Here is a 27,663-nt window from a genome sequence, read left to right on the forward strand (position 1 = left end):
TCCTGCAACAGCAAGGGGCTACGCTTGACCTTTAGTCTACAGGAAGGGAGCTCACGCTGCACTGCTGCAGCTCTCTGCAGCCTATTAAGAGGTAATTCAGCAGTACCAAGGGAAAGAGAATCCTCTCAAACACGTTTCAGGCTGCTCTGGTCAAGAGTGCTTCATCCAAGTTGGGGAAAGGCTCTCCCTGTGCTTTCTGACTCCCACCTACGAGAACTTGCCTTTCATTAACTTCTTCCTTCCTTAGAAATTTTGCATATGCAAAACGTTGAGAAGGGCTGCAAATTCCTATGGGGTATGTGGGCAAGATGAGCCCGAAATAATCATCAATATAATGTTTGTATAATTCTGATGAAAACTGTGGTCTGGGGGGTAGGCAGGGGCAGGAGAAATGAGGAGCCAGCACAGACTCTGCAGCCAGCCAGCCCTGCCATGAAAGTCCCCAGCAGCCCCTCAGCCCGTTTCTTGACAGTTTTTTGTTAAAGTAAGGCTGAAACTGGGGAAAATTGAGACACTGAATGCAAAACCACTTCCAAACCTTGCGGGCATCCCAGTGGGAGCTGAGGCAGCAGGAACTGCTCCCCCCGCCTGGTGTGGCTCTGTCGGGCTCCCTGCAAGAGGTGCTGAAACAGCAGCTTGCAAAGAGGTCCGACTGTAAGCAAAGCTCTGGGCCACGCGGGTTTCTGAACATCCCCCCCGTTCCCTCTGGGTCGAGATGTTTTGCTGTGGCTGTGTGAGCCCCCCCTGTTTCCTTTCCTCCTTCTGCCCAGACAAACTTCAGTGCAATCCCTGCCCTCGTTAACCCACGCAGGCTTCCCTCGGAGGCATCCTATATGGCTTCAGCTGAGGCTCCTGAGGTTTTTTCCTAGCCCATTTTCCACCTGGAGTGACTGGTAGGTTTAATTAATTGCATGGCACTTGCGAGCCAATGCCAGGTGTTGTATAAATCTAAAATAATTAAATAAAGCAAGCATAAGCTGAATGACGTTTTCGTGTGTGCCATCCATGTTTAAATATTCAAATCATGAGTGTGATATTAATAAGATATATCAAAGTTCACGTTGATATAAACCAGATTTATCGTGCTATCTCTGGTCTAGCTAGGCCTTACAGCATCACAGAGGTGGCAAAAGCAATAAAAACCTAATCTGTTTGTAGGCAAGCGGCCATATTCCTGTTTGATGGGCTCACACAGACAGCCACGCAAAAAAATGAAAAGCTATCTTTATTTCCTCATTTTCGGAGCTCTGTAATGAGCAGCTACTGCTGTGACAGCTCCTTCCCTCCGCATCAGCCCCGGCGGCGTGTGACACCCTGCCTTTCGGTGCTTTGCATGCCGATGACTAAACTCTTCCGGGGCAGACTTGGCCCTGGCACAGCACACTCCAACCAATTTCCCACACGCTCACTTATAAACCTTTTAAGCATTTACCCAGCCCCCAGCTGCTCTGCTTTATGCCACCGAAAACCTGCTCGCAGCTACCACCGAAGAGCTGCGTAAAACAAAGTGCCTTCCCTTGCCACCACGCAACACGTTTTTTGCCTTCCACTGAGCTCCGCTCCGAGTTGAATCCCACGGACGCGATTTCGCCCCAAAAATGTTGTCCCAAATACACAAAGTTTCAACCCAAGGAGAGATGAAGACACCAGTGAAGGAAGAGAAAGGGAAGCCACTTCCACCTACCTCGGCATCCCCAGCCGTGGGCGGCACTGCCAGGTAGCTGCCTGCTTGTTACCGTGGCTTGGTTGTGATCCTTTGGACCAGGCTGTCAAACCACACCAAAATGCTGCAGGGCCTCTCTTTTTGGTCAGTCTTAGCCAACAGGCAAAGATGGAGCAAGCCATGGAAAGCGAGCATCCCCAGGAACAATGCCTTCTGGTCAGGGAAGCAGAGGAGCCAGTCTGGGGGCTGACACAAGCGAGGTCTGAGGCTGAACAGAGCGTCCACAGAAAGGGAATGGGAGCTGAGGGATTGAACTCCATTTCCAGCTCTGCTCGTGGGTGATCAGAAGGGGTCATTTCCTCTCCTCGCGCCCCACTTCTCCCTCATCTTTTCCATTTTTAAAACAGGCTTTTTCGTATTTTCATATCAAGGAAAAATAGTGGAGCATCCCGTATTGGTACTTCCTGAAAATAACAATGCATAGCCTGGCTAACGTTATGTTACAAGAATGGCCCAAAAAACCCCAAGAAGCACGCACAAAGATGCCAGAGTGCTACGGGGCTCTCTGGAGCAGGCTGCGTGATGCCATACATCCTTTCTAGCTCTAATTACCAGGATTCTCTGATCAAGGTAGAATTATTTGCTGATCAAGGGCGTTATTGATTCTAAGCCCTTGGCCTACTGGGATCAGCCTGAATGACACCGCAGCCCCCGGCAGATGAAATACTGTCAGAACATTCCCAGGAAGCTTTAAGGAGAGATCCTCCTCCTATTGCTGCCTCGGCATATGTCGAGTTTCACAGCTCGCAGGGCATCAAGATGCTTTGCGCCAGCCCGGGCTAACAGCACAGCATCTCCGCGAGCCAGCGCTGGGAGAACACGGGCCTGGAGCAGAGGGAGGTGCACGGCGAGGTGTCTCCCACTGGGTGCTCCCGGGAGCAGAGGAGTTTTGTGCTGTGGCTTCATCACATCCCCACCTCTTCTCTTGCACATACAGCCCTGTGCCGAGACCCTTCCAAGAGCATTTAAAGCAAACACCGAGGGAAGGCGGATCTGCTTGTTTAAAGAGGAGTGAGCTCTGACAAAACACACGGTGAGGGCTTCTTCGGATGATTCAAACACCGCCTTGCTTTGTAAGCTGGCGACCAAGCGGGAAGGCTTGATTGGAAGATCGGGAGAAAACAGAAGCAGCCAGAAAAGGAGCGTGAGCTAGAGCAGCATCCAGGTGGGGGAGAACGGCTTGGCTTTCATCAGAAAGCCACAGAGGTCGGGTTTTTGAAGCCCGGCACATCTATTCATTACCCGAACCCGCAGGCTGTAAACACTCAGCCTGGCAAGCGGCGCTGAGCCGAGGAAGGGAAAGCATCCTGCCCTCCGCAGAAGCCTAAGGCTCCACCAGCTGAGCCACGCGCCAGGCTTCCGATTAAACCAGCACCGAACAACAGGAAGCAACGAAGGCAGAACTCCCACCGGAGACATAAACCAAAAACTAAGGAGTAACAGACGTTAAGACAGTTGGACATCTCATCAGCGTAACGCGCAGTAAAGGGCCCTTTGTAATGGGGAAGGCCTCTGCTTCCTCGCCCATTATAAAGATCCTAATCTTGAATAATTGCACTTGTAATTTTAATAATTCCTTCTTTCGTTGGAGAATTCCAAACTGGTTTGTAAACACTGGTTTATTAAGCAGAGGAGGTAATAATGGTTTCAGCCTGTAACTGGATGGGAATGGTAGAACTGTCAGAAACGCTGAAAAAATCAGAATGTTCAATAAATATTTCATTTCTGCACTGGGAAAAAAAGCTAGCTCTAACTTGGTACGAAAATGAAATACTTTTCATTCCAGCAATACATTAGGAGGCTTCCAAACTGAAACTTCTAAAGTTATATAGTTTTAAATCAGCGGACTTGGATCACTTGCACTCGGAGAGTTTCAGGACTTAGCCAGGGAAGTTCTTTATATACTTGACTTTGATCTTTAATGAGTCTCAGAACAATGAGGAAATCCAAGGTAAACGGGAAAACATAGCACTGGGCCTGTGTTTTAAAAAGCATAAACAGGATAATCCAAGTAATTTTATAACCCCCAGGAGAAATAATGAAATAGAGGAAACTGGACAAGCGATAATAAATTAAAGGAGGGCAATATAATTTATGCAAAATAAAGTTTGTTCATGGAAAAGATGCTAAACTACTACGATATCCTTCTTTGCTGAGACAATCGTGCTCGTGTAATGTGCTTAGATTTCTGCAAGTTATTTGATCTTATGCCATACAACTTTTTGAATGAGAAATGAGAGCACTACCAGCCAACACAGCACAAGTTAACTGGATTAAAAGGTGATAAAAAGATCCCAGAATATAAGCACGTAACCAATTCTCTCTAATATTTTTATCGATAACCAGGAAGAAAAGAGAGTCATCACTGGTGTTTGGTGGTTATCACGGAATGTGTGAGTTAATGGTGAGTATCGAAATCCCAGGATCACAGACACACAACAGAGGGAGAAGCTGGCATTTAAACATCTGGGAACATTACCCCAGGAAAAAGGGACTCTGAACAAGGTGCAAAGTCAGGGTGGAACTCAGGTGAAGAGGTTTACCATGGGCTATGCCCTAACAGTATCAATGACATGAACATACAAATGCCAGAGCAGGAAGCTAACAGTGTGCACAGACACGTGTGCATGTATACGTGTGTGTGTATGTGGATATATACACTCAGACACATGCATACACACACACGTATGCTTGACACCACTTGAATTCAGTGCCAGCAGTTCAAGACGGATGCTGATACAGTGCAAGGTTTCACAGAGCAGTAATGCAGACAAAAGGTCTGGTGTCGCCTCCTTACACGGACAGCCTGAAGAACCTCGCTCTATTTAACTCACCAAGGAGAAGGTTGAGAGGTGGCTTCGTGATGGGTACTAAAAGGAGTTCTGAAGAAGGACATACAAAGCTGTATAGGGGACCAGGTGGCAGGAATGTGACACGGAACAAACCCAAACTAGCAATATCATCGATGTTTCCTAAATAGCGCGAGTAGCTACCCACTGAAACTATTTATTAGGATAAATACACAAACGGACCTTTAATCACAACTGCATGCTTTCCTTAAAAAGAAAACTGCAAAGACAAGCCACCATAAAGAGGAACCGGTTTGGGGAAGTCCTATTTCTTATTATAGTACCAGACCTTAAACTTGATGGTAACAGTGGTCTCTTGTCCTTTTAACCCATAATTCTAAATATTTGATTTCCATAAGCAGTACCATTGGTGCTCTCCCCAGCCTGCACATGGGGAAGCTGAATCACGGAAAGTGCCCACATTTCCGAAGGCCATGCAAAGGTACCAAACACTGCACAGCCCTGTGATGTGAAAGGGAATAAAAGGTATTTAGGCCCTGAGAAAAGTATGTTTCTTGGTAAGCCAAGTCCAACAACCCACATAAAAAGCTGCTTTTGGAAACAGAGGCTTGAGAAAGCACGGTGGGTTATCCCCAGCAGTCACCTGACTGCCAGCCCACAGCGCCCACCGCTCCCCTCTGCCAGAGCCAGCACTCGTAGGACGCCCGTCCCGCGGTGCAGGCTGCGGGTTTCATTCTGCCTTTACGGATCAGGTTTTCTTCATCACATACCGAGTCTGAGTAGCTCTGTTTCGGCTTTCCATGCCTGTCTGTCCATGGGAACACGCAGCAGGATCGCTGCCAACTGACATCTCAAAATCTGATGTCTATTATTTTGGGATTCAGTGGTAATAAATAGCAACCAGCCAAAGCAAAGTCTTTCTCTCCAAATGCCCCGTGCTTTGCATGGTTACCAGGCGTCTCCCCAACGCCAACCCACAGAAGAGCCTCGAACACCCAAGTTTGTTATGTTCTTTGGTGTCAGCTAGCTCCCTCCAGACAGAGAAGAAGCCTTCGCATAACGCAGCATTTAAGAAAAAGTATCATGCACTGAGATGGCATTGAAAAATAAGAGGAAAAGTACAGTTCCAACAAATTAAGGGCAGCTTCTCCAGGGTACAATTTAAAACATGCAAGCAACTTCAAGCTGGAGTGCAATCCTCACCACAAGGAATTCTGCACCATGTGTGTTTCCAATTGATTTTCCTTTGTCAGCTCAGAGAGACCTCCCCAGGTGGAGGCTGGTCTCCAAACATGGGAAATCACTGAAGCAACCGATACCTAGACTTTATTATGTATTGAACACATGTGTGGTCTTCATACTGCGCTGCTATTATACTTACAAAGCCAGATTCTTCCCAGGAAGAATCCTGGTTCCCCCGAAGTTGGTTGGGGGTCCTGTGGGCAAACCTCTAGGCAACAGGGCACGATTATCCCAGGTGAAGCTGCCACCTGAAGAAAACATGAACAGCTGGCTCGTTTCCTTTCATACTGCTTCCTACTCTTCCAGTAGGACGTACCAGTAGTTCCAGCAGTACTCTGCCCTGGATGGATGCAGCAGCAGCTCCTCCGCCTCGCACACTGGGGCTTCGTTTCCCAAAGCAGCCAGAGCCAACAGCCGGCAGGACAGGTGGGAAACCTGATCACCAGCAGGAATCATCTTCTGTCACGGGGTAAAGACCCAAATCCCAGATTTTTCTGTATTTTGGAGGAGCCCTGGCTTTGCTTCCTAGTGGGACGTGACAGCTCATCACTCAGCCCTCTTCAGTGCATTTGAATCCTGAATAAAGGCAGGGGTGACAATTCAGACTGCCTGTATCCTTATGTATCCTTAGTTCTAGACCTTGATGTGACAGACAGTCCAGGGTATTAGGAGTCCCACCAAAACAATGAGATTTTTCTCAGTAAGTTAGCTTTTCAGCACTGCTAGAGGAAAAGCACAGGATCTTGTAGAGTATATAATTTCAAATATCCTTTTAAGATACTTTTTAAAAATTCTATAATGTTTTAAAGACAATAGCAGAGACTTCAATGAAACTAAATCCTCCCAAAGAAAGGAAGATTTCTGCCCTCTGCACCCATAAGGGGACAGCAATGCTTATCAGCCTCACTGATTTACTTTTATTGAACTTATTTCTGAGAAATACATCAGAGCAACGTAAGGTGAGACTTCAGAAAACCGGATCCACGGTGCTGATGCAAACAAGTGCAGATAGACTTACACAGATTTACAGCCCTGATTTACCAGCTCAAGAATTTCTAGCCAAAAATGTTTTAAGGAATCACATTGTTATTTAAAAAAAAAAGAAAAAAGAAAAAAAAACAGGCCTAGTTTATTATATATTTTTGTTCAGAATGAAAAGCATCCTTATAGAGAGTAGGCAGGCTGCCCTTCTCATTGTGGATATGCTCCTTCTTGATGGCTTTGAGACCACGTTCTGTCCCCTGTGCCTGCAGAGGTGTTCAGAGCTGCACCCGAGAGACAGCACCCCCTCTGCAAAAATAAATAAATCATTCCTATGCTCAGAAAGAGCCAATTTAGCTTGATAAGAAACACGACTGCTTGAGGGACAGAAGGCACCAAATTTTCCATGCTCTGCTGGGTATCCTCTGATGCAGGCTAAGTTTTGATGCAAGCCATGCCAGTCTGAAGATGAAAAAGAAGTCAACAGAGTCAAACTGATGTAAATCTAGACTGATTGTGATCAAAGTCCAATCCTGCATTCACACGGCCATGCTCACTTTACCCAGATCTACTTTCGATCAAAATACAGTGTTATCAACTCTACTGCAGCTGAGCGAGGCACATGCCAAGCACAGATGAGGTCCCAGCAGTTTTAGGCACTGAACACACAAGGAACAAAAAACTACACTGCCGTTCAAAACACACAGCTTTTTTTTTTTTTTTTTTTAAAAAAAGGACCCTAACACACAGTTATAGTTAAGAGTACCAGTGTACAATTTTTAAGTAACTCCTGTAAGCTGTAGTTCATTGAACCATCACTGAAGAATCTTGTAGTGCTTTCCTTTCTAAGTGTACTTTATGGTTAAGTGGGTGAATCACAAGGGGGAAATAAACGAGGAATTGATATCATAGTTCCCTCTGGGAGAGAGAAAAAAAAAAGGTTTGTTTGTGTGGTTCAACCCATATCACAGAAAAAGAGATCTTCAGAATCACAGCTGTGACAAATGGTGGGAAAAGTTATTGATCTACGAGAATTCGTTTTTCCTATAAGGGCTGGTACTTTTACTTATTTAATAAAGGTCTGGCGTCAAATCACTGTGAATTTCAGGATTATCTAATTCCATCTAATCTCATTCAATCACTGATGCTCCAGCCGGTGGCAGAAAGGAATGCTTGCCCTTTCCTGTCTTCGGGGGCTATCTCCGGTTGCCCTAGCAACACAGCAAAAGCAGCTCCAGCCGAGCTGAGTACCACCTATCGCATTCATCGCCTGATAAAAAGAAAGGATGGGGTTACAAGGGAGTTTTTGCAATTTGATGGGCAGAGATAGGCAGAGCAGTAGCTACCGTTGGAGAGGAATCTACTCATAACGCTGAATTTGCAAGGCCCCAGGGACGCGGCGATAAACACGAGCTCCTAGGGGTGAGACACTCGGGCTGGGGCAGAGTGGTCTGCTTTCTTTCAAGAGAAAAGTTTTATACGAAGAAGCTGCGTTGATTAAGAGGCCCAAGTTCACTGAAGCTGTTTAAAATCCCCGAGCTGCTTCTTACACGATCCGAAGCAATCGTACCTCCCGACACTACACCGAGAATCAGCTACGAGCCAACACACGACTTTGTTGCAGTGCCATCATCAGAAATAGTTTAGAAGCAGATGTATTTTCTGGACCAAAGGGCTGACAAGTATCTCTTCTATCATCAAAAGCTCTGAAGTTTTCCTGCTTCTTAATTATCTGGAAACTACTCAAGAAAGGTTCTACCTCCCCAACTGACCAGCACAATGCAAAAATCACGGGTACTGCCCATCAACTTAGATCTAAAGACAGAAAATGCTGTTACTTTTCAAAGTACTAATGAAACCTTATTCCAAAGTCATTTTTCTCCCATTTTTCAAGACGATAAAACACAAGGCAGCACCAAGACGCTCACAGACAACCGAGCCGTGGCGAGGCCTCTTGCTCCACGTAATGCCCCGGCACCACTTTGGCACAGCTGAGCAGTGGACGTGTGCTGGTATAAATACACCAACTTTGGGCAAATATATGGGAGATCTCCACTAGCAAGAGCTGCTGAGGCAGCACAAATGCGGATGAACAATTAGTGTGCAAAATAATGGGAGCTTTCAGCTCTTCAGTCCCTCAAGGAGCAGCAGGACACTTAGCCTCCATCCCTGCCTGCTGCTCGCCCATTTATCTCACCGTTCCCTTTCCCAGCTGCAACTTGGGGTCAAATCCTGTTCACCTTTCTCTGGCAAGAGCCCCACTGGAAAAAGCCCGGCGGTTTGGACGAGCCCCTGCTCTGATGCTGCAGCAGAGCAGCCCTGGGGACGGCAGTCAGCGCTCGCTGCCGTCGGCACGCGTTGCACCAAGGGAGGCTGCCTCCAGCGAGCGGCGTGCTGGAGGATGCAGGCGCAGGTGTCTGCCTCGCTGGAGATACAAGAGACTGAAAAAGTCTACTTTGCACGCTGATTGAAGCGATCTCGACACTTTAAAACAGAGGGATTTGGCGTGCAGGAAGATTTTCATACAGAAAGTCAAAAGCGCAAATTTTGGCTTGAAGGTATTCCTGGGTTTTGCAGTTCTGTGTGCTTGTGCAAAATAAAGCGAAACCAGGAAAAGTGACAAGCTCCACACTGACTAGAGCTGCAATAAATGAACAAGAACCTTCCTAGCCTGGGAATTCCCTTCATCCATCCCTCCTCCTCCTCCGACTTGTTACAACAAAATCCCACATCAGATTATATTTATGACCCAGGGGAACGTGTAATTTCCTCTCTGTTCTGTTTTCTGTTTGTTTGTTTTAAATAACAGGCTAAAATAAAAGAAAGGAAATGCACTGTTACTCCAGCAGTGGAGGTGGTACACACAGAAGATTTACCTTCAGACAAGAGCAGAATAAGAGCAAAGCAGGGAAGGTAAAGAGGATGCTCTCCGTTTTACTTACAACCCTGCAACAATAAATAACTCTTCAGATGTCTTTTCATCACCCTTAACACAAATTTGGGACACAGAGACTGATAATGAGTTTTTCACTACCAGAAGTGAGGAAGCTGAATAGCTCCAAACAGAAAGGAGCCCCGAAATGCTGAGAAAGGTGTTTCTCCAGCTGCTGACTTGGTGAAGATGGTGAACTTCAATCTGGAGGAGGAAGAAGGGAGTGAAAAGGGCAGAGGTGCTAAGCAAGAGTCAGCAGCAGTGTCTGCTGTGTGGCAAGAAGTTTTCCAGAGAAAGGAAACAGACTGTGCATAAGAAACAGAACAAGACAATCCAGAAAGGAGGGAAGGAGAGAGAGGGAGAGAAAGGGGGGGAGGAAGAAGAATTGTAGACAAAACAAAGTAATTCTGCAAGTGCAAAATTCTGACCAAGCATTACTTCATTAGGAACAGCGTGGGTCTCTTTGCCAACGTCTGGGGCCAATACGAGACTGCTTCTCTGTTCTCCTTTCCCCAGAGCTGAACCAGAACAAGCAATCTGAAAAGTTCATCAGCTCTGCAAACTTAACTACGTTATAGTTTTACAACCCCAGGAAAAGAAAAATGAACAGAGTTTATGAGGGAGTTAATTCTGGTCCTTTAGTCACCTCTGCCATTTAGATCCCGTGTTCACGAAAGGCATTTGCCACCAGGCTCCAAATTAGCACTGATCCCTTTGAATAAGGCCAGCAGGTTTAGACATAGACCACTGCAAATTAAAACCAGGTGTCTGTGCCCTGAAGCAGCAGAGACAGCCCTAAGCAGTTTAATGACATCTCTAAATAATTTTGACAGCAAAATTACTTATCCTATCTCACCTTTACACTGCCCTTGACACACCGCTAACAAGATGCTGCTGCTTTCACTGCTTTATATATTTATTTATCCTTCTTTCTTCCCAGGTGCAACTTTCTTGCAGTAGATTCTCCAGGCCTGGTGGAACACAAACCCAACAGCTCACCTGGCAAGCAGTGCTGGCTGCAAAGCCCATCCTGCCTCCGTTCCCTTCGTGCGTAAAACCCGGAGCCCACCGCAGGGCACAACAGGCGGTGGCAGAGGTGATGCTCTGCCTTGGCTCTCCCAAGGAACCAACACCACTCCAAAAGTCGGTGGGTCAGCCTGACCCATTGCTCACACACTTCAGAGACACTAACCTGAGCTCACAGATGGAGCTTCCTCGCTCCTTCCATCACACGAGGCCTCTTGCACCCAGTTTCTCCTCGTTGCTCACCAAAGAGCAGAAATCTTCACCGCTGTTTTTGCACTACGGCAGACTTCCCCCACTTGGACCTCTTTAAAATCCACAGGAAGATAAAATTATTTTCCTAAGCCATAGCTGCTTATACATCTCTGCTGTTCACTCACAAGACTGCAATCCAATTAATATTTTCCTTTCCAGAGGGTATTTAATAATCCACAAAATTAAATCCTTCAGTATTGTGCTGGCACTCTTAGTCCCATTGATCTGGGTTTGTTCTGCCCCTGCGTAAAATAATAACTAGCTGTTCTCAACAACCCCCCCTCCAAACCTCTGACGCCGGACAGCACCAGGCAGTGGCAGCGTGCCCTGTCCCCGAGCTGAGCTTGAGGACCAGCAGGAATAACTTCCAGCGCAGAATGCCTTCAGGAGCACCACTCACCCGCACCCATCCCTGGTTCCAGCTGCCAGTTTTCCCTTGCTCAGTGCTGAATGACCCAAGAATGGCTGGTTTTGGGGACCCTCCTGTGAGAGCCGCACACAAATGTGCTCCTGCTGCCTTTGGATTTGGAAACCTTGCAAGCTGAGGCTGTGCGCTCAGCCTCTCACCTCTCCCAGTAAGGACAGGAGCTGCGGTCTCTCCACTCAGAAGCACAGCGTGCCGTATCCCCAGTCTCTCTGTGAAGGTGGTGCCTGATGGATTTTGGATAAACTTTTGAGCTCGGATTTAAGTTAGAAGTTTCCAGTACAACACACATGCCCTAAAAATCACCTGAGTGAAGTCTGTTTAAAAAAAGAAAAAAAAAAAGCCTCCAACAAATGCTAACCTAAACTAAAATGTGCTGGATTAAAAGCAACAATCCAAATCAGCATGAAACCACAAATAAAAATCAACAGACTGTGCCAAAGACCTTGGGGGGATAAAAAGGTTTATAAGTCTGCTTTACAGAGGGGCTTTTTGCACATTCATAAGGCAGCCCCCAGAGACGCGAAGGCAAAGTTATGAACAGCCCCCTTCACATAAACCCCAAGATTCTCCAGCTCCAATCCTTGAGGCCACGGCAGCTCGGAAAGGAACCTAAATCTAATCTATTCAGTTAAAAGTAAATTTTCAGACTTAATCCTGCCTCTACAGGCAGCCAACTAAATTTTCCAGCAGCGGGCGAAGTCCTCTTTTTGCAGCAAAGTCCTGTCGCAAGACTCATGCCCAGCGTGGCACAGTCCCCGTTTGGGGGCAGCCTCTGAATTCAGGTCCCAGCGTGCAGGGGTCTCGGTGGCACTGCTGTCCCTACCCCACGTAGATCTGCTCCTGGCTCTCTGGCAAGCTGCAGAGCAGCGGTGGCAGGAGGGCACCCCCAGGGGCACGGCAGCGCCTGCAGCTGCAGCCAGACCCCAGGAGAAGTCAGGCACGGCCACGCTGGAGGGAGGCGCAGAGCCCCTCCGAACGGGCAGGCAGCAGGGCGCTCGGCGGTCTTAGGGCTAAATAACAGGGCCTTTGCTGATTGCTGTCATCTCGGTTTTAAATAAGCAGATATTTACTCTTCCTGTCCTTGACAAAGTCTCGGACTAACGCTTTATCTTCGGGGGCATCGAAAGAAAACAACAACAAGAAAGCAAAGCAGCAGCAAATAAAAAGAAGCACGTATAAATCAAATCAAGAGCAAAACACCACCCCAGTAACCAAACAAATTACCATCGTCATCGGCCAAGTTATGCACAATTACCATGTGTCTTGACATGCAACGAAGGAAACAGAGTGAAAAAAAAACACAAAAAACCACACATTCTATCGTGCTTTCTGTTTGGCTTGAATGCAGCTATGGCACATTTAAAAATAAATAAATAAGACTTTTTAGAAGCCTGCCTGCCTTCTGTACCTATGACCTGAACCTCAAAGCCTACCGTGGGCAGCCTTTCAGCCTCTCTTTCCACGGGAAAAGAGGATGAGGAGTCCTTGACATCCAGCCCTAGCACGCCTTCAGAGGCAACACGGCTCGCACCAAGCACGCAGTAAGGGTCGCACTGACAAGGAAAACAACCCAAGTAAAAGTCTCGTAAGAAACGCCCACCCTCCGTTACACTGGACACGCGATGCCAGACTTTGCAAACCCAAGACGCTTTGTTTTGGCAGTAAAGATTGTAGTGCTGCTCTCGACAAAAATCGTTCGGCTCCCCCCTCCGCCCGGCCGCACAGACCACCGCCAGCGAGCACAGGTCACGTTCAAGAGGGAGCGTCCAGCCCGGCCCCTGCCGGGGGTCTGAAAGCGGAGACGTTGTGCTGGGGAGCGCTGCGAGGCGCGGAGGGGACGGGGGGGAACCCTGCAGGGAACGGGTTTCACCAGAATGGACTGGAAGGCATCCAGGGCTCCAAGCGAGACGAGCTGTGTCTGCCCAGAACTGACGTGTGCGAGCGTGGGGGCAGGCCCCTCCTCAAAACCTCTTGTATGGACGCTTGGCATCCCGCGCCTCCAAAAACACTGCAGGGGCCGAGACCTGCGTGGCGTCTCCCCTCCAGATCTGGGAAAGCTCCGGTGCAAAGGCTGGGTACGGGGAAAGGAGGACGGGAAGACGGGGGGCACAGCCGCCCTCCAGGAGGGCACAGCGGGGGGACATGCAGCACCCCACTCCCCTTCTCGGCAGAGCTGTGGGGAAGAACACGCCGCGCTGTCCCCCCAGAGCATCCCTGCCCTCCCCCCGGCACCCTCCTTTCTCCCCCCATCCCGGGGGTCCCCCCTGTGCCCCCCCCCACCTCTTCCACCCGAGGGCCCCCCAAGCCCCTCCGCGCAGCCTTCCCGGGCGGCAGCGGCTCCCCCTGGCCCCCGCTGATGGATGGGTGGGTGGATGGATGGATGGACGGACGGATGGACGGATGGATGCCGGCACGGGGGCAGCTGCTGCCCGGGGGGAGAAGGCGCCAGTGCAGCCGGCGCGACGCGGCTGCTCCCCCTCCGCCTCGCAGGAAACCAGCGGTCGGTGGCGGAGCTGGCCCCGGCGCCGGCCGCTGTCTGCAGCTGCAGCAAACGAGCTGCGACGGGGCGGCGGGGGGCGACGGAGCCGGGCGCGACGGGGCCGGGCGCCACTTTTTTCCCCAGCCACGGCGGGGGAGCCCCCGGCAGGGCTGGCCCCAAAGGCGGGGGGGAGCAGCGTGGCGCCAGACAGGGCTGGGGGCTCCGACCCGAGCTCGGGGGGCTTCGACCCGAGCCCTGCAGCGCTGCCTCTTCTTGCTGGCGTCGGCAGCGAGAAGGGCAGGAGGCGGAGAGCCGCCAACAGCCAGCCAGCCCCACGCCAAGGCTACGTGGGGGCCGGGGGTCCTGCTCTCCTGGGACCGACCTCGCTCTGGGAGGAAGAGGATGGAGCTGGCTCCCCATCGCCGTGCCCCCGTCTGAACGCAAGCACCCAGGGTACCCTGAACGTCCTTACTCATCCACGCTACAAAACACAAGGCAGTTCCATGCCTGGGGAGAAGCAGCCCTTGGTGGCAGTGGTACCTACATCTGGGATCGCTACGTGGAGAGGGGTGGGCACCCCCTTTCTTGTGTCACTGTTCTGAATGCGTAGCACACACAGCTGCTACCAGGCACTACCGAAAGCTTTCAGGTTCCAAACGTGAAATTGTCGCTCGGTCAGGACTACCGTCTAATTACAGCCCAGAAAATGCAGTACGCACTGAGAAACACAGCTTGGATGAAAGCTCTCGCTGGGGTTTGGCCCTGCTGTGTGCATTCTGACATCAAACCCCCTCCAAGCAGCTCACACAAGTGGGGAAGCAGTAGGAGCCGAGTCCAGGGGGATTCATTTCTCCTCTCCCAAAACTACACGAACCCTTCTTTTCCCGTCTGAACTTCTCAAATTCAGTTCTATTTTAAAAGCCACTTTAATATAGCCTTTGTTCCATGCCCAGCTGCCTCCCTTTGTAAACGCACAGCATCCCCGCGCATCTATTAAAAAATGCTGCTGCTAGGGAAGTACAAGGTGGCCTTTTGGCCACCACTCCACGCAACTCGCTACGCAGAAAATGACAAGCAGCCAGCATCACCTGGCCAGACACTTCTCAGCCCCAGCAGCAAGTGCTGCAAATCACTTTGGTCTTCAGATCACTGCTCGTTGGCCTCCAGTCCGTACAGATTAGTAGCTAAGGCATACACAGAACTCAACACGGCAGCAAGCTTATCACACAGCATCCCACTTTGCCCCCAAACTCAGAGGAATGACAGCAGTCCCTCGGAAACGCCAGGTTTTGGTCTATCTGCCCCGTTGGGTTTAGGATACCACGTAAGGCAGCGTAGCCGTACCTGGGAGCCCGGTGGGGCCGGACGGCTGCTCCACCAACCTGACCCCACAGACTCAGATCCCACAGCTGTGACCGTGTCTGTCTGTAGACACACACCGCATGCACATACATACGCCATGCAGAAAGCATTTCAGTCCTCAAGTCCATCGTGCCGCATCACCAAGATGCTGCGTGTGGAATGAGAACGTCCCTCGGATCTCACAGAAACAATAAAAGAAAAAAAACTGGTTAATTTTAGTGGATTAAAGGAAGCAAATCGCAAGTGGCAGCTGCTCCCACAGTGCTACTGACAACAATGTTCTAAGTCACGGTTGGCTTTTCAGAACAAGACCCGGTTCAGTTCCATGAACCAACAGTTTTGCCATCACCTTTTGATATTTCTGTATTTTATGGTTACTCCTGCACACGAAGAACTGGTTTTAATGCCTCAGTTGAGCATGATTTCAGTAGTTTTTTTTTTTATTTACAGCACCAGCATCTTTTGGAAGAAAATGCTGATGTCATATAGAGATTTTGAAAGTTCTCAAGATAAAGGCAGAGAGGAACCCAAAAGTTGTGCTGTAAAGATCTACAAAAGCAGCGATCTACACGATGAATGTTGTAAAAGTTGTGAATGTTTAAGATGAGCTCATTCCTCCTTCAGTTTAGCTTAAAAAAAAAAAAAATCATTAATGGTTTGTAAACCGTGGCTGTTCTGCCTCTAGCACGCGGGTGCATTCGCAATTCCCTTCTGCTTTATTTATCCATTTTACACCTCTGCAAAACACACAAAAATCAAAGAGTGAGGATAAGGACGAAGCTGCTGAACGGCTGGCCGTTTGCACGGAGCCGGCTCCCCCCCGAAAGCCGCACAATCGCGCCGCAGCCTTTAGGTTAAACACCTCTCTTCCCACCTGCTCTGTCTGCAAGCAGCGCGGGCAGCCCCAGGGACTGGCAGCTCCTACCCCTGCTGAGCACAGAAGCAAAGGGCTGGTGGGTTTTTTTGGTTTCCTTTTTTTTTTTTTTTTTTTTTTTTTTTTTAAGGGGAGGAGGCGGAGGAGAGGGGAGATGTCTTAACTAAAGCACATATTTAACAGTAATCTTACCACTGGAGACGAAATTCGACACCCAGGGCAATCACAGATTGGAGGATGTACCTGTAAGATTCCTTTGGACATAAGAGTCTTCAAACTTTTCCCTGGATGCAGAGGAGAAGGAGACAAGGAGGAGAAGCAGAAAAAAAAAGAAAGATCAGCACCTTCACAGGAGGAAAGGATTCAGGGAGACAGGCGCTACCCTCCCCTGCCTACCAGCACCCACCCACCTCGGCTGCTGCCTGCTCCTTCCCCGAGCTGCCCGGAGCCTTCCCCCCCCCCCCAGCTCCTCCAGTTCAACCTCGGGCCTCTCCTGACTCACCCCGGAGGAACTGAGGTTTCCCGAAGGCAGCCGGTGAGAAAATAAAAATAAAAAATTTTTAAAAATAAGAATTCAAAAAATAATAATAAAAATTAAGATTTTTTTTTAAATAAGAATTTTTTTAATTAAGGTTTAAAAAAATAAGTTTTTTTTTAAAAAAATAAGATTTTTAAATAAGGAGTTTTAAATAAAGATTTTTTAATTAAGATTTTTAAATAAGGATTTTTAATAAAGACTTTTTAATTAAGATTTTTTAATTAAGAATTTTTTAAAAATAAAATTTAAAAAAAAAAGAAAAAAAAGATTTTTCAACATTCTGTTGGTTTTTTGCTTGGAAGGGCGTGCAGCACTGACAAACGGAGCAGCCCCCGAAGTTGCTCCCCCCTTTTCCCCCCCGGCGATCAATAACCGGGGCGAGGTGTCAGCCACCTCCCCAGCCCCCCCCTTCCCCCCCGGCTCTCGCTAATTGCGTGGCTCCGCTCCTCGCCCCCTCACCCCCCCCATACCCCTTCCCCTCCCCATCCCCACCAACCCCCCCCCCCCCCACCCCCCGTGCCCCCCCCCCCCGGCCGGCTGCGGCTCCCCGCTCTGCCTCCACCTGCCGCCCGCACCAGCAGCTCCGCCGCGCCGGCCCCGGCGCCGGGACTGCGGCGGGGAGGGAGAGAAGGAGGGAGGGAAGGAAGGAGGGAGGGAGGGATGGAGGGAAGGGAGGGGGGGGGGGAGGACCGGCTCCCCCCCCCGGCAGCACGGCGGAGGTCCCGCACCACCCAGCAGCCGGGGGAACACCCCCCCGGCGCTCCGCCCGCCGCCCCGGAGCTGCCTTGTCCTCACCCCGGCGCGACGGAGCCGCCGCTCCCCGTGGCGCCGAGGCTCTGCCCCCGGCTCCCTGCCCCCCCCCCCCCGCGTCCTGTGCCCCCCCCCAGGTTTGTCTGTCGTCCCCCCCCCCCCCCCCCCCAAGCCGCCGCCGCCGCCCCCGGGGTGCCCCCCGCCGTGTGCCCGCACGGAGCGAAACTTCTCCCCCCCCCCACAACGAGGAGACGCCTCCCCCCCCCCCCAACGCAACTCGTGTCCCCCCCCCCCTCCACCTCCTCTCTTCCTCCTCCTCTTCTTCCTCCCCCCGGCGGCGCTGCCAAATCGCTGGGAAAACTTCCAGCCGCGCTGCGCGCTCCCGGGGTGCCCGGGGTGGGGGGCGGCGGGGAGAGCCCCGGGGAGGGGGGGGACGGGGAAGCAAAACGAGGTCCCGAGCTCCCCCCGGTAACGGGGAGCCCCCCCGCTTCCCCCAACACACACCCACACAGCCCCCCCCCACCCCACCCCCCCCGAATCCGGCCGCCGAAACGTAGGGGGGGGGGGGCGAGGGGGGAGGATGCTGAGGAAGAGCGGAGAATTTTGGGGGACCCCCAAAAATTTCTGGGGGGCGGGGGGGGGGGGCAGCGCCCCTACCTTTGTGCCTGATGCTGCGCTTCCAGTCCTTGGCCGTCTCCCTGCCGCTGACAAACTGGAACTCGTTCGGGGTGAGCCACTCGCCCCGGTACCGGATAGAGGGTCCCTTGCTCCCCTGGCACAACTTATTGATGTAGAGCAGCGCCTTGTTCTCCCCGCACTCCACCTCGATGCAAGGCTCGCCGTTGTCAAAGAAGGGCTGGAAATCCGGGATGGAGGAAAACCTCTCCAGCATCAGGTCCTCGGGGAGGTGGTGGTGGGGGTGGGAGGGGTGGGGGCTCTCGTGGAAGCCCAGGTACGCGCGGTGGGCAAAGATCTGCTCGTACGCCGGCGGGTGGGGGGCTACCACCGGCATGGCAGCGGCGGCCAGAGGGGCGAGATAGTCAGGTAAGGTTTCCATGGGCTGGTTAAAGGCTGCCAGGGCCAGCTCTTCCCTGTCAAGTCGCTCCTTCTTGATAGCAGGCATGGTGCTACTGCGCTCCCCGGGCGCCCTCGCCTCTCCAAAGCGCAGTGGCTCTGATGTCTCCGGCTCAACTTGCCCCCGCTCTGGCTGGAGTTTGGATGAAATGCGCCAGCAGCAGCAGCAGCAGCAGCAGCAGCAGGAACACAAGCACCTTTGGCGCTCGGGTGCCGGAGGTGGCTGGTATCCCCCGGAGAAGCCCGCGAACAAATCTCCTGGGCTGGCTCCCCAGCGGAGCTCCCTGGGATCCCTCTCCCACGGAGAGCCTAATGTACCGTAGCCCCGGGAGCTGCCGTGTGGCTCGCAGATCTGCCCCTCCGGACTAATACCTGACATCTCGGAGAGGTCTCCGCTGCCGTAGACATTATTTTGGTTTAAAAAAAAAAAAAAAAAAAAAAAAAAAAACCGCTTATTGATTCCCCCAGATCGACCCACCTTCTCACCAGGCTGGAGGGTTCCCCGCCGCCCACCCGGCCCCCTTTCGCCCTCCTCCCCCCCCCCCCCTTCTTCCTCCCCTCCTTCCTTTAAACTGACACCTGGTTTATTTATTTCTAGGCGATAATTAAAATGAAACGCTGCGCCCCCGCCGCCGCCACCCCGCCACCCGCCTCCCTCCCCTCCGCCGCCGCCGGCGCCCGCCGGGCGCGGGCAGGATCCGGCCCCCGGGGGCCGCCCGGTGCCGGCCGCCCCTGCCCTGTCCCGCAGCGCCCGGGGGCTGCAGCCGGCCGGCCGGCCGGGCGGAGAAGTTTCCCGGGGGCCTCCCCCCCTCCACCTGCACCCCTGCGCCCTCGCCCCGCTCCCACCGGCGGGTTCGGAGCCCCGCCAGTTGGTATTTAATTCCCACTCCTGCGCGGAATTTAAGAGAGAAAAAAAAAAAAAACCAACACGGTATTATGTTACAGAGATATGTGTGTGCATATATATATTTATCTACATATTTATATATATATATACACACGCATGCACAGCCCCGCCAGCTCGTGCTTTCCTGCACGCCGTGCGCTCCCCACGCAGGCGCCCCCAGCCCCTAAACGCCGCTCTCTGTCGGGCTGCCGGCTCGCCCCCCCGGCCCTCCCCCGAGCCGGGACAGACATATATTGATCTGCGCTCCGAAGTCGCAGCGCACTTCCCAGACTCCGACCAAACAAGCTTTCCCTCCGCCGCCGCCGCTTCTCTTAACTTGGCCCATTTAAAGAGCGGAGGCGCTTGCAAGCGCCGCGCCGGCGGCGGCGGCGGCGGCGGGGAGACAGGGGGTGAGCGACGGCCGGCGGGGCCAGCTCCGGGGCCAGCTCCGGATCCGGCTCCGGAGCCAACTCCGGAGCCGCAGGGGAGCCGCCAGCCCGGCTCCGGCGGCTGGCGCGGCTGGGCTTGCCCCCTGCCAGCCGGGCTCGCCTCCCTCCGCACGCCTGGCTGCATGCGCTGCTCTGCCTGGCAGGCTCCTGGTGGGAAAAGCCTGGAGAAGGAGGGCTCGATCCTTCTCTTTTACCCCCCTAGGGATGGAGGAAGAAGTAGGGGGTGTGCTGTAATTTGGTTTTGTGTTAGGAGCCGCAGTGGACGGCCACGCGGAGCAGACCCAGGAGGACACCGCGGCCCAAGATTAAGTTGTGTGGCTGTTACGGAGATTTGTGATGGTGATGAGAGGTCCCTACCTTTAATGCTGCTTGGGATCGGCTGAGTGGGAAGAATCCTACCTGGAAGGGAAATAAAAAGAAATTATCCCCTGAAACACAGTACAAGAAATATGCTCCACAGGTCTTACAAGGTGGCATTGGTATCCCATCCCAAACAACAACAATTCTTGATTTTGTTCCAAGGTGCACATTTTAGTACATATTTTCTTACAGGGGAGGTGGTGGCAAGTTAAACTTGCCTTCTGGACAGTGAGAAATGGATTCGCTTGCATCTCTCCCGTCTGCTCTGGTAGCCACTGACAGAGGCAGCAGGGCAGTTTCCAACCAGCCCCTGCCCCTTCAGCGCCCTCCCTCTGATGCTCTCGGGGCAGAGATGAGAAAGCCCACCACCTCCCAGCACCTTTACGAGGAAGCTAAAAAGCTTCATTTTAGTGGTAAAGAGGCTGAGATCCAGAACGTGAACGCCGTACGCACGCTGGGTTTACGCAGTTACTCATGCAGCTACTCAGTCCCACTATGAGTAAACACAGGCTAATAGGGGCGAGGAGCTCACATTCGGGCACCAAGTGATTTGCCTGAGATCTCACGGGTGCTCTCTGCCCCCCGCAGCCCTCAGCTGATGGGAACCCCTCTCTCCACCAAGTCCTCTGATGGGTCCCTTGTGGGACAAGCTGTTGCTTCACACCAGCAAAGGGGGAGGAAAACGGCCCTCCCGGGGTTCTGCAGGTCGGGGAATGGAACCTGAAGCCCCAAACCTCGTCTCCTGGCCCTGTTTGACCATGATTCTTCCTCGCCTATTTATTCGCAAGGAACGCAGGCTCTGGGAGCAATCCTCTCACTTCTTGCTCTAATGAAGGAGGCAGATATACATACCCATCAAGCCCTCTCATTTAGGCTTTCAGGCTTAGGCTCTTATTCTTAATGCCTCTGATTGCTCAAGATGACAGGGGAAAAATTACTTTCTATTATCACCTAATGAACCAAGAACAATGCTTGGAAGAGGCTCTGGGAGACACAGGCATTCTCTGCGAAAGCGTGCGATGATTCTGGATGGAGCTCAGGTGAGGAGGCCGTAGGGTGAGCAGAACTGCTCCTGTCCTCCTAGAAAACCTCCTCGCCTGGCACACCTACAACTGCCCTGAGCTCTCTGCAGGGCTCGCAGAGCTGCTTCAGACTTCATTTGACTCCATTTTCTTTGTGACTTGGCTTCACGGGGCTGATTGCTTTTCATTTTTTAGAGGGGAGTGAGTATTTTCTCTCCAAGCTTGCTTTCTTTTACATAGTGATTGCTGTTCTTCTGCCACCTCCATCCGCAATAGCAACTTCACCTCCAAGTGCAGACAGCTTGGCCATCTTCCAAGGTGGGTCTCAAGGCTTCCTCCAGGAGGGCTCAAAGGAGCAGGAATTACTTTCACCCTGTAGGAACACGTCCTCCTGTGGCACTTCCAGGCCCCTCGGATCCCGTGGGTTGGCTGCTCACTCAGATCCCCTAAGAGCACCTAGCGTCCGCTCTGCCCGTATCAGCCACCTGTGATGAAACCTTTCCTAACCCAGAGGACTTGTATTTACCTTCTCTTTTCAGAGGAAAAGCTGACTTGCCGTGGGGTTTTCCCACTGCATGTCAGCTCAGTTGCTTTCAGTCTCTAAAGAAACTGGACTCAAATCTGAACCTACTCATAAGCGAATATGCTTAGACTTCATTCTAGAAGGGCAGCATCTACTTGGCTGCGCTTCAGCCCCCCCAAAAATGGGTGTTTGATGCCAGTCAAGATATAGGTGCATTGGCCAAGCACTGGCAGAGGAAGGCTTCCTGATGGTGGCTCAACACGAGGTGCAGGGCTTGGGCCAGGCTGCGTTTCCTGCACACGCACAAGGCTTTCCAGAAGACCTCAGCAAAGTTTGGAGGGATTCAAGAGAAACAGATTCAAGGCCATCAGTCTCTTATAAGTACTAAAATTTACTACCAAGTCCTCCCTACCCCTCCTCACTGTAATAAAGCATAAGAGCTCTGTCTGGAAGTCTGAGTCCAACAGCAGGAGCCTCAAGTTGTTCAGCTCCAGTCTCATAAGAGTGGAGCTCTCAGGATTAGTGTAAACAGATTCACCATTGGCGAGCAGATCAGAGAGATCTAAGCAAATCCACGCACACGTGGTTGAAGAGAGAACCAGGTATGCTTTGCAAATGCCAGACTAAGGAATTGGAATGTGCTAAAGTCTGGGGGTGCAAATCACCGTCTTTTTTTAGCGTGTTTCCAGCGCACCTAGCAAAGTGAAAGCATGATTCTTAATCTGCTCAGAGAGGCACTACCGCAGTGAGCGTAATAAATAGTGATCATTTTCCAACGTTTAGTTCCTCACTTCTGGAATACATCATGTTGGATTGAAGCAAAACCAGGACCTTTTGTTTCTCTCTGATCAAATGTGTCAACAGCAGCCAAGAGCTAGCTGTCCTGTAAAGTATATTACAAGAAGAGATGGTGCTTCAAGCACAGGTCCGAAAGTTAACTGATAAGGATTTTCCTCCTTATTCTGTCATCAGTTTCATGGACAAATTACTTATCCTGGAGAGGCCTCCATTATTCTACCCGTAAAAGGAGAGGGAACATCCTATATGTAATTTGTTATTTACGTGTGACAGTAAACCTGAGTTTCTAACTGAGATCAAAGGTCCTTGGTGCTGAGTGTTTTAAAAACTCATTGTAGGTGCAGGCTCTGCCCCTTGACAGGAAAGGCAGGTTGAGGCTGGGAGGAAAGAGGCACCCAGGCACAAGTAAAATGGCCAGACCGAGTCCACAGAGTGCTCCTAGAGCACAGCCCTGGCTGGCCGTGCCATACCAGGGGTTCCTCACAGCCCCAAAGTAACGATGCCAGCAAAGTTGTGTCCTGCACACCAGGAAAGCTCAGCTAATTAAGCAGGTCCTTCAACGAAAGGGGCAGTACTCCCTGGGCCCTGTCATTTCCCCGAATGAAGGTGGGGTGCTTAGCCCTTTATGACTGCGAGTTAACAGCTGCTCTCCCCACTCCTCTCCTCGATCTTTCCCCCAGAATTGGCCTGACATGATCACACCCGTGATGGAAAGCGACAGCTCTGACCCTACCAAGTCACCCTAAGCTGACCAAAAGACAAGACAGGAGACCAAGCAGCCACACCACCACTTCCCGAGCCAGCCAAATTCATGCTTTCTCCAGTCCCTTTTAGAGCCTCGGAGGACATCAAGGCTGTCTAACAGACAGGATTCACGGCTTTTTGTCTTTTATTCCTTGCCAGGTGTGGCCCGGCTCTGTGCTCGCTGCAGCACGTGAGCAGCCCAGCCACGCTGCCAGAGTCACACTCAGCAGGATCAGTACTGGAGGTAATACTAGCCTCAGGCCAGACTGCTTCATTACGAGAGACATTTTGACAGCCCAGCAGCAAGAGCAGCAGCAGACAGGGCACACAAGGGTCTTCAGGGGCGGAGGGTTGGCAAGGAGGACACTGGAAAGGGGTTTGCTTCTCAAAAAGGGCTTCCTCGGGAACTGCTGGGCTGTACACTTTTTAATCCCATTGATACAGAAGACTGCCACTTACACTGAATTATTGGGGTGAAAAAGGAGCCCCCTAGAACTCACTAAGAGGTATTTTGTTTCTTTGTTGGAAGTAGCGTTAGGGTAGTATGAGGTTACACAACAAACCAGAGCTGTCAATTGTGTACATCCCTACCTCCTGCAGGCATTTTGTCTGCTTCCAAGAGAACGGCCCGGGACAGTCAGTGTGGGTTAAAAAACTCTTCTCATCCAAGTATTTTCAGGAAATACCTCTTCCAAAATCACCTTCCAAATCACCTTCCCTACAAGTACCCTATATAGCAGAGCACCAGTGAGACCGATCTACGTAGTTCAATACAGAGGATACGGCACCGGAAAACCTAACAGGATAAAAGTACTGATTCATCTCCCTTCCTCAGTGGTTGGAGTTCAGGTATGCTGTGGAAATTCGGATCAGAATCAGCTTTGAGATCTCTGCAACAAGAAGTTTCAATTAAAAGGGCAGATTCCTATTTCCATTAAAACCAATGGAAAATTTTTTTTACTGACTTCACACTTCATTGTTCAAGGCCCACAGGAGATTGCCCTTCCCTACAAAGGTTTTGGAAAACAACAAATTTAGCTACACTCAACTGGTGCCTGTGTGATGTAAAAAGAGCGCTTACAGAAATCACCAGTGGAATATGGCTTTAAGTATCAAAGCTGCTGTTATATTAACAATTCTCTCTGACCCTCTACTTTTAAGGCAAGTGCCTTCTTATTTGCAGTTCCAGCCGTTGGACAGCCTCCCCGTGTTTCTCTCTGTATTAACTATACTTTTTTTTTTTTTTGCCCATATTGCAATTAAAAACGCATCTTTCTCTCTCGCCTATTCCTCTCTCCTGGGGTGTTATTTACTGCTAATTTGTAGCTATTGTGAAAGACTTGAGATATCAAAGCTGTAATGCAGAAGAAAGCCATCACCAGATTCTCTTTTTCCTTAAAGTTTGTTTTTAGTTTTTTTTTTTTTCCTACTCTAATCTGCTCCATTGCTAAGAAAAACTCACTGTATCAAAAGATGGTGAAATGATGGTCATGATGTATTAATCTAAAGCTTGGCTGTGTCCCAGCACTTGTAGATCACTCTGCGCTACTCCACTCTCCAAATTCCTGCCTTCCTTCCCGCCTACAATCATAGTAACAAAAAGAAACACTGAAAAACTGGCTATCCAAGAAGCCGGGCACGGCTGGAATCTATTGCTGGGTTAAAACAATAAAAAATCAGTGGCCACCAAGAAGAAGATAACATTTGGCGGGCCACCCCAGCATCAAACAGTGCTATAAAAGAAGCAGCCATGGGCCTGTCCCCTCATTCACAAGGGTATACAAACACGTGTGCACAAAGCACAGTTGTTTAGACTGGGCGGATGAACTTTGTTAGCTAATCCTTTGGAAGTGAAGTGTCACAAGAGTCTAGTGTAATCAAGGTGTAACTACTTTTAATGCATGCTAGAGAGGTCAAATTAAAGGCTAGGTAGAACCTGCCTTAACCAATTTAGGAGGTGCTGAAGTACACACTACCTGAGCTGGCTTACAGCTTTCACATTAATTAGGGCTAACATGTTCGAAAGCCTTTAAATCACTGGGCATCTCTGCAGACAGGTTTTGTATTGTTCTAATTCTCCTCCTTTCTAGAAATCGGTGTTGTGTAGTCAATGCCCTAGTAATTATGGGATTAGCATACATCACCTCTCCGCTAACACAGCCGCACCCCACCAGACAGCTGTGCAACTTCCACCGGGAACATTTCTGAACAATTATTGTTACAGCACTGTAAAACTTTACGTACGCATAGGCCCTAGTCTGGGTGATGTCTATATTGCAGTTCCAGATATGACTGCAACCATCCATCTGCTGTAGCTAAACGTTAATGAATTAACAGGGGTATTCCAAGCAGACATCCCAGAGGAGGTGCACCAACGTGGACTGATGCTTCTCCGGGAAATTCTCACCAAAGTCTGTGCCGCTGTGCTTTCTCCAAAATTATAACCAGAACAATCCAGCTCAGTACAGGAAGGCAGTCAGGACTTCGTCGTCGCTGCGACCAAAGCTCTTATGTGGTCATGCACGAGCACGCTGTATTTGAATAAAAGATATGCAAAGGCATTCGTATGAACAGTCGCAGACATAAGCAGAGTCTCCAGCAAACTCACGGAGTCAAATGCACATAAACAACTCCGCGCTCGCTCCTCACTCACTACTCCCTTCGCCTCCATCATTATGAATAAAGGCTGGGTCAGGACCACATGAAGGCCTGTCTTGTTTGGGTTTGTTTTTCTTTTCTTTTATATCTTACATTCCTAGAAAAAGAGACTCATTCAAGTAAACTTGTTGCCATGACTACACTGCAACAGAGTGCTTTAATCAAACAAAAACTTAGATAAGATATAAAAAAAAATTACAAAAACAAAACAAAGGGAATTTCAAAAAATATGTAAACAAGCATTTGTACATTTGAATCTCTTTATGGTGATTTGGAAGAAGGGCAACTCTTCTGCTCTTCTTGCCTTGCTTCATAGCAAATGCAGCATGCTTATGGACAAGAGAAGCTGCCTGCTGCAACTAGTTAGCACCGAGTTTTATTTGTTTGTCAGACTTCCAAACTTGAACTTTTCTACATGTGGAGTCAGGCATTCCAACTTCTATTTCTGCCTATTTTGCCTCACTTTGTGACTGCAGCAATTCACCTAGCAACTCCAAGCTCAGGTTCTCTGCTCATAAAACAGAGAAAACATCTCCATAAAGCAGAGCTGGGAAGCACAACTCACCGGGTGTTTGCACCCCTCATTCATCCCTACCCCATACTATATATTTCTATATCTCTGTTTTTTCTCAAGTTCAATAACTCAGTCACTGAGCAAAAACAAGTAATTACGAACCACAACACAACACAAGTGGCACATGCAGAAAGCAAACAGTTTGCAAGTAATTTCGATGCCTGATGCTTAAAATTGCTCATCCAAACTGTTTGGCAAATACTTACAAATAACTATTTTGTTCACAGCAGGAGAAAAGGATTTTGTTTGTCATACATCTTCCTTGCCTTAGCCAAAACTAATCTGTATCCACACATGGCACAAACCATTCTCACTCACTCTTCGCATTCAGAAGACACACATGCAAATAGATAACACTGTCAGCACGCACTTGAAAAACTACTCGGTACGTTGGCACAACGTTTCAAGTTTTGCTTTGGTAGGAAAGTATAAAAAGGCATTCTGAACGCTGTATCATTCACAAAGGCTATTGCTCTCCTCGGCTGTCTGCAGCACGGAGTTAGCAACGGCTGCAGACAGGATGGGAGCAGGTACAGTCCTGCAGCAACCAGCCCAAGGGAGCTGGGACAGCCTGGCACCAAGGGGCACCAGCTGTGAGACACCAGCACACAACGATGCACAGGCGTGTGCACACAGAGAATAGACTCTGGGTAAGCAGGAGGGTTAATTTTGCTTTGCTTTGTGCTCCGAGAAAGACAAGAAGGGCTAAAATATCAAACCTGAGGTTCTCTGCATACCGACCGGGAAGAGACAAGTTGCTGAAATATTAGCTTGGCTTTATGGGGGCAGTCGCCAGAATTTCAGTCGCTAACATTTCAGCCATATGGTAACTTGCATCTCATCCCCAGCAGAATAACAGATGTGCCAACAGCTGAAGGGGCAAAAAGCTGGGTTCCATCACACATTTCATTTTTCACTACCCAGGAAAGACTTAGGAGGAAGCTGGGATCAATGACTGAGGGTGAGCAGTGGAGGGAAGAGATCTTTCTAAGTTCCCCTTTCCCCTTTCAAGCACATCAAGCACGCAGGCATTTCTCACGTGTGCTTTGCACCCAGAAGCGATGCTGGCATTAGCCATAAACCACTGCATTCAGGTTAAGGCTGCACTGACCCTAAAATAAAAAGCCTAATCCATTGTAAATATCCAGAAGACGCTCAAGTCTATTACCGTCCAACCGC

At 50.2% G+C, this 27,663-nt stretch overlaps 1 protein-coding gene and 1 long non-coding RNA gene across 6 annotated transcripts in view; one reads left to right on the plus strand and one right to left on the minus strand.

Moving 5' to 3' along the window:
* SAMD11 (sterile alpha motif domain containing 11) overlaps nucleotides 1–27,663 on the minus strand; it is a 220,359-nt gene that overhangs the window by 95,303 nt on the left and 97,393 nt on the right. For 2 of the 5 annotated variants that reach the window (XM_040533325.1, XM_040533324.1), the window contains exons 12-14: nucleotides 20,163–20,204; nucleotides 18,054–18,865; nucleotides 16,301–16,392 (exon numbers count right to left, since the gene is read on the minus strand). In XM_040533325.1, coding sequence (XP_040389259.1) covers nucleotides 16,301–16,392; nucleotides 18,054–18,849 — 888 coding nt within the window. In that variant the 5' untranslated portion in view covers nucleotides 18,850–18,865; nucleotides 20,163–20,204. Of the gene's footprint in view, nucleotides 1–16,300; nucleotides 16,393–17,208; nucleotides 17,263–18,053; nucleotides 19,001–20,162; nucleotides 20,205–27,663 lie in introns of those variants that run through there. The other 3 variants (XM_040533326.1, XM_040533327.1, XM_040533329.1) reach the window with 3 other exon arrangements.
* LOC121058168 lies at nucleotides 18,080–25,953 on the plus strand. Its single transcript, XR_005814100.1, has 3 exons — nucleotides 18,080–18,291; nucleotides 21,428–21,505; nucleotides 23,189–25,953. It is a non-coding gene; the product is annotated as an uncharacterized LOC121058168 (long non-coding RNA).

The sequence above is a fragment of the Cygnus olor genome, chromosome 21 (assembly GCF_009769625.2).
Source record: "Cygnus olor isolate bCygOlo1 chromosome 21, bCygOlo1.pri.v2, whole genome shotgun sequence".
NCBI classification, from domain to species: domain Eukaryota; kingdom Metazoa; phylum Chordata; class Aves; order Anseriformes; family Anatidae; genus Cygnus; species Cygnus olor.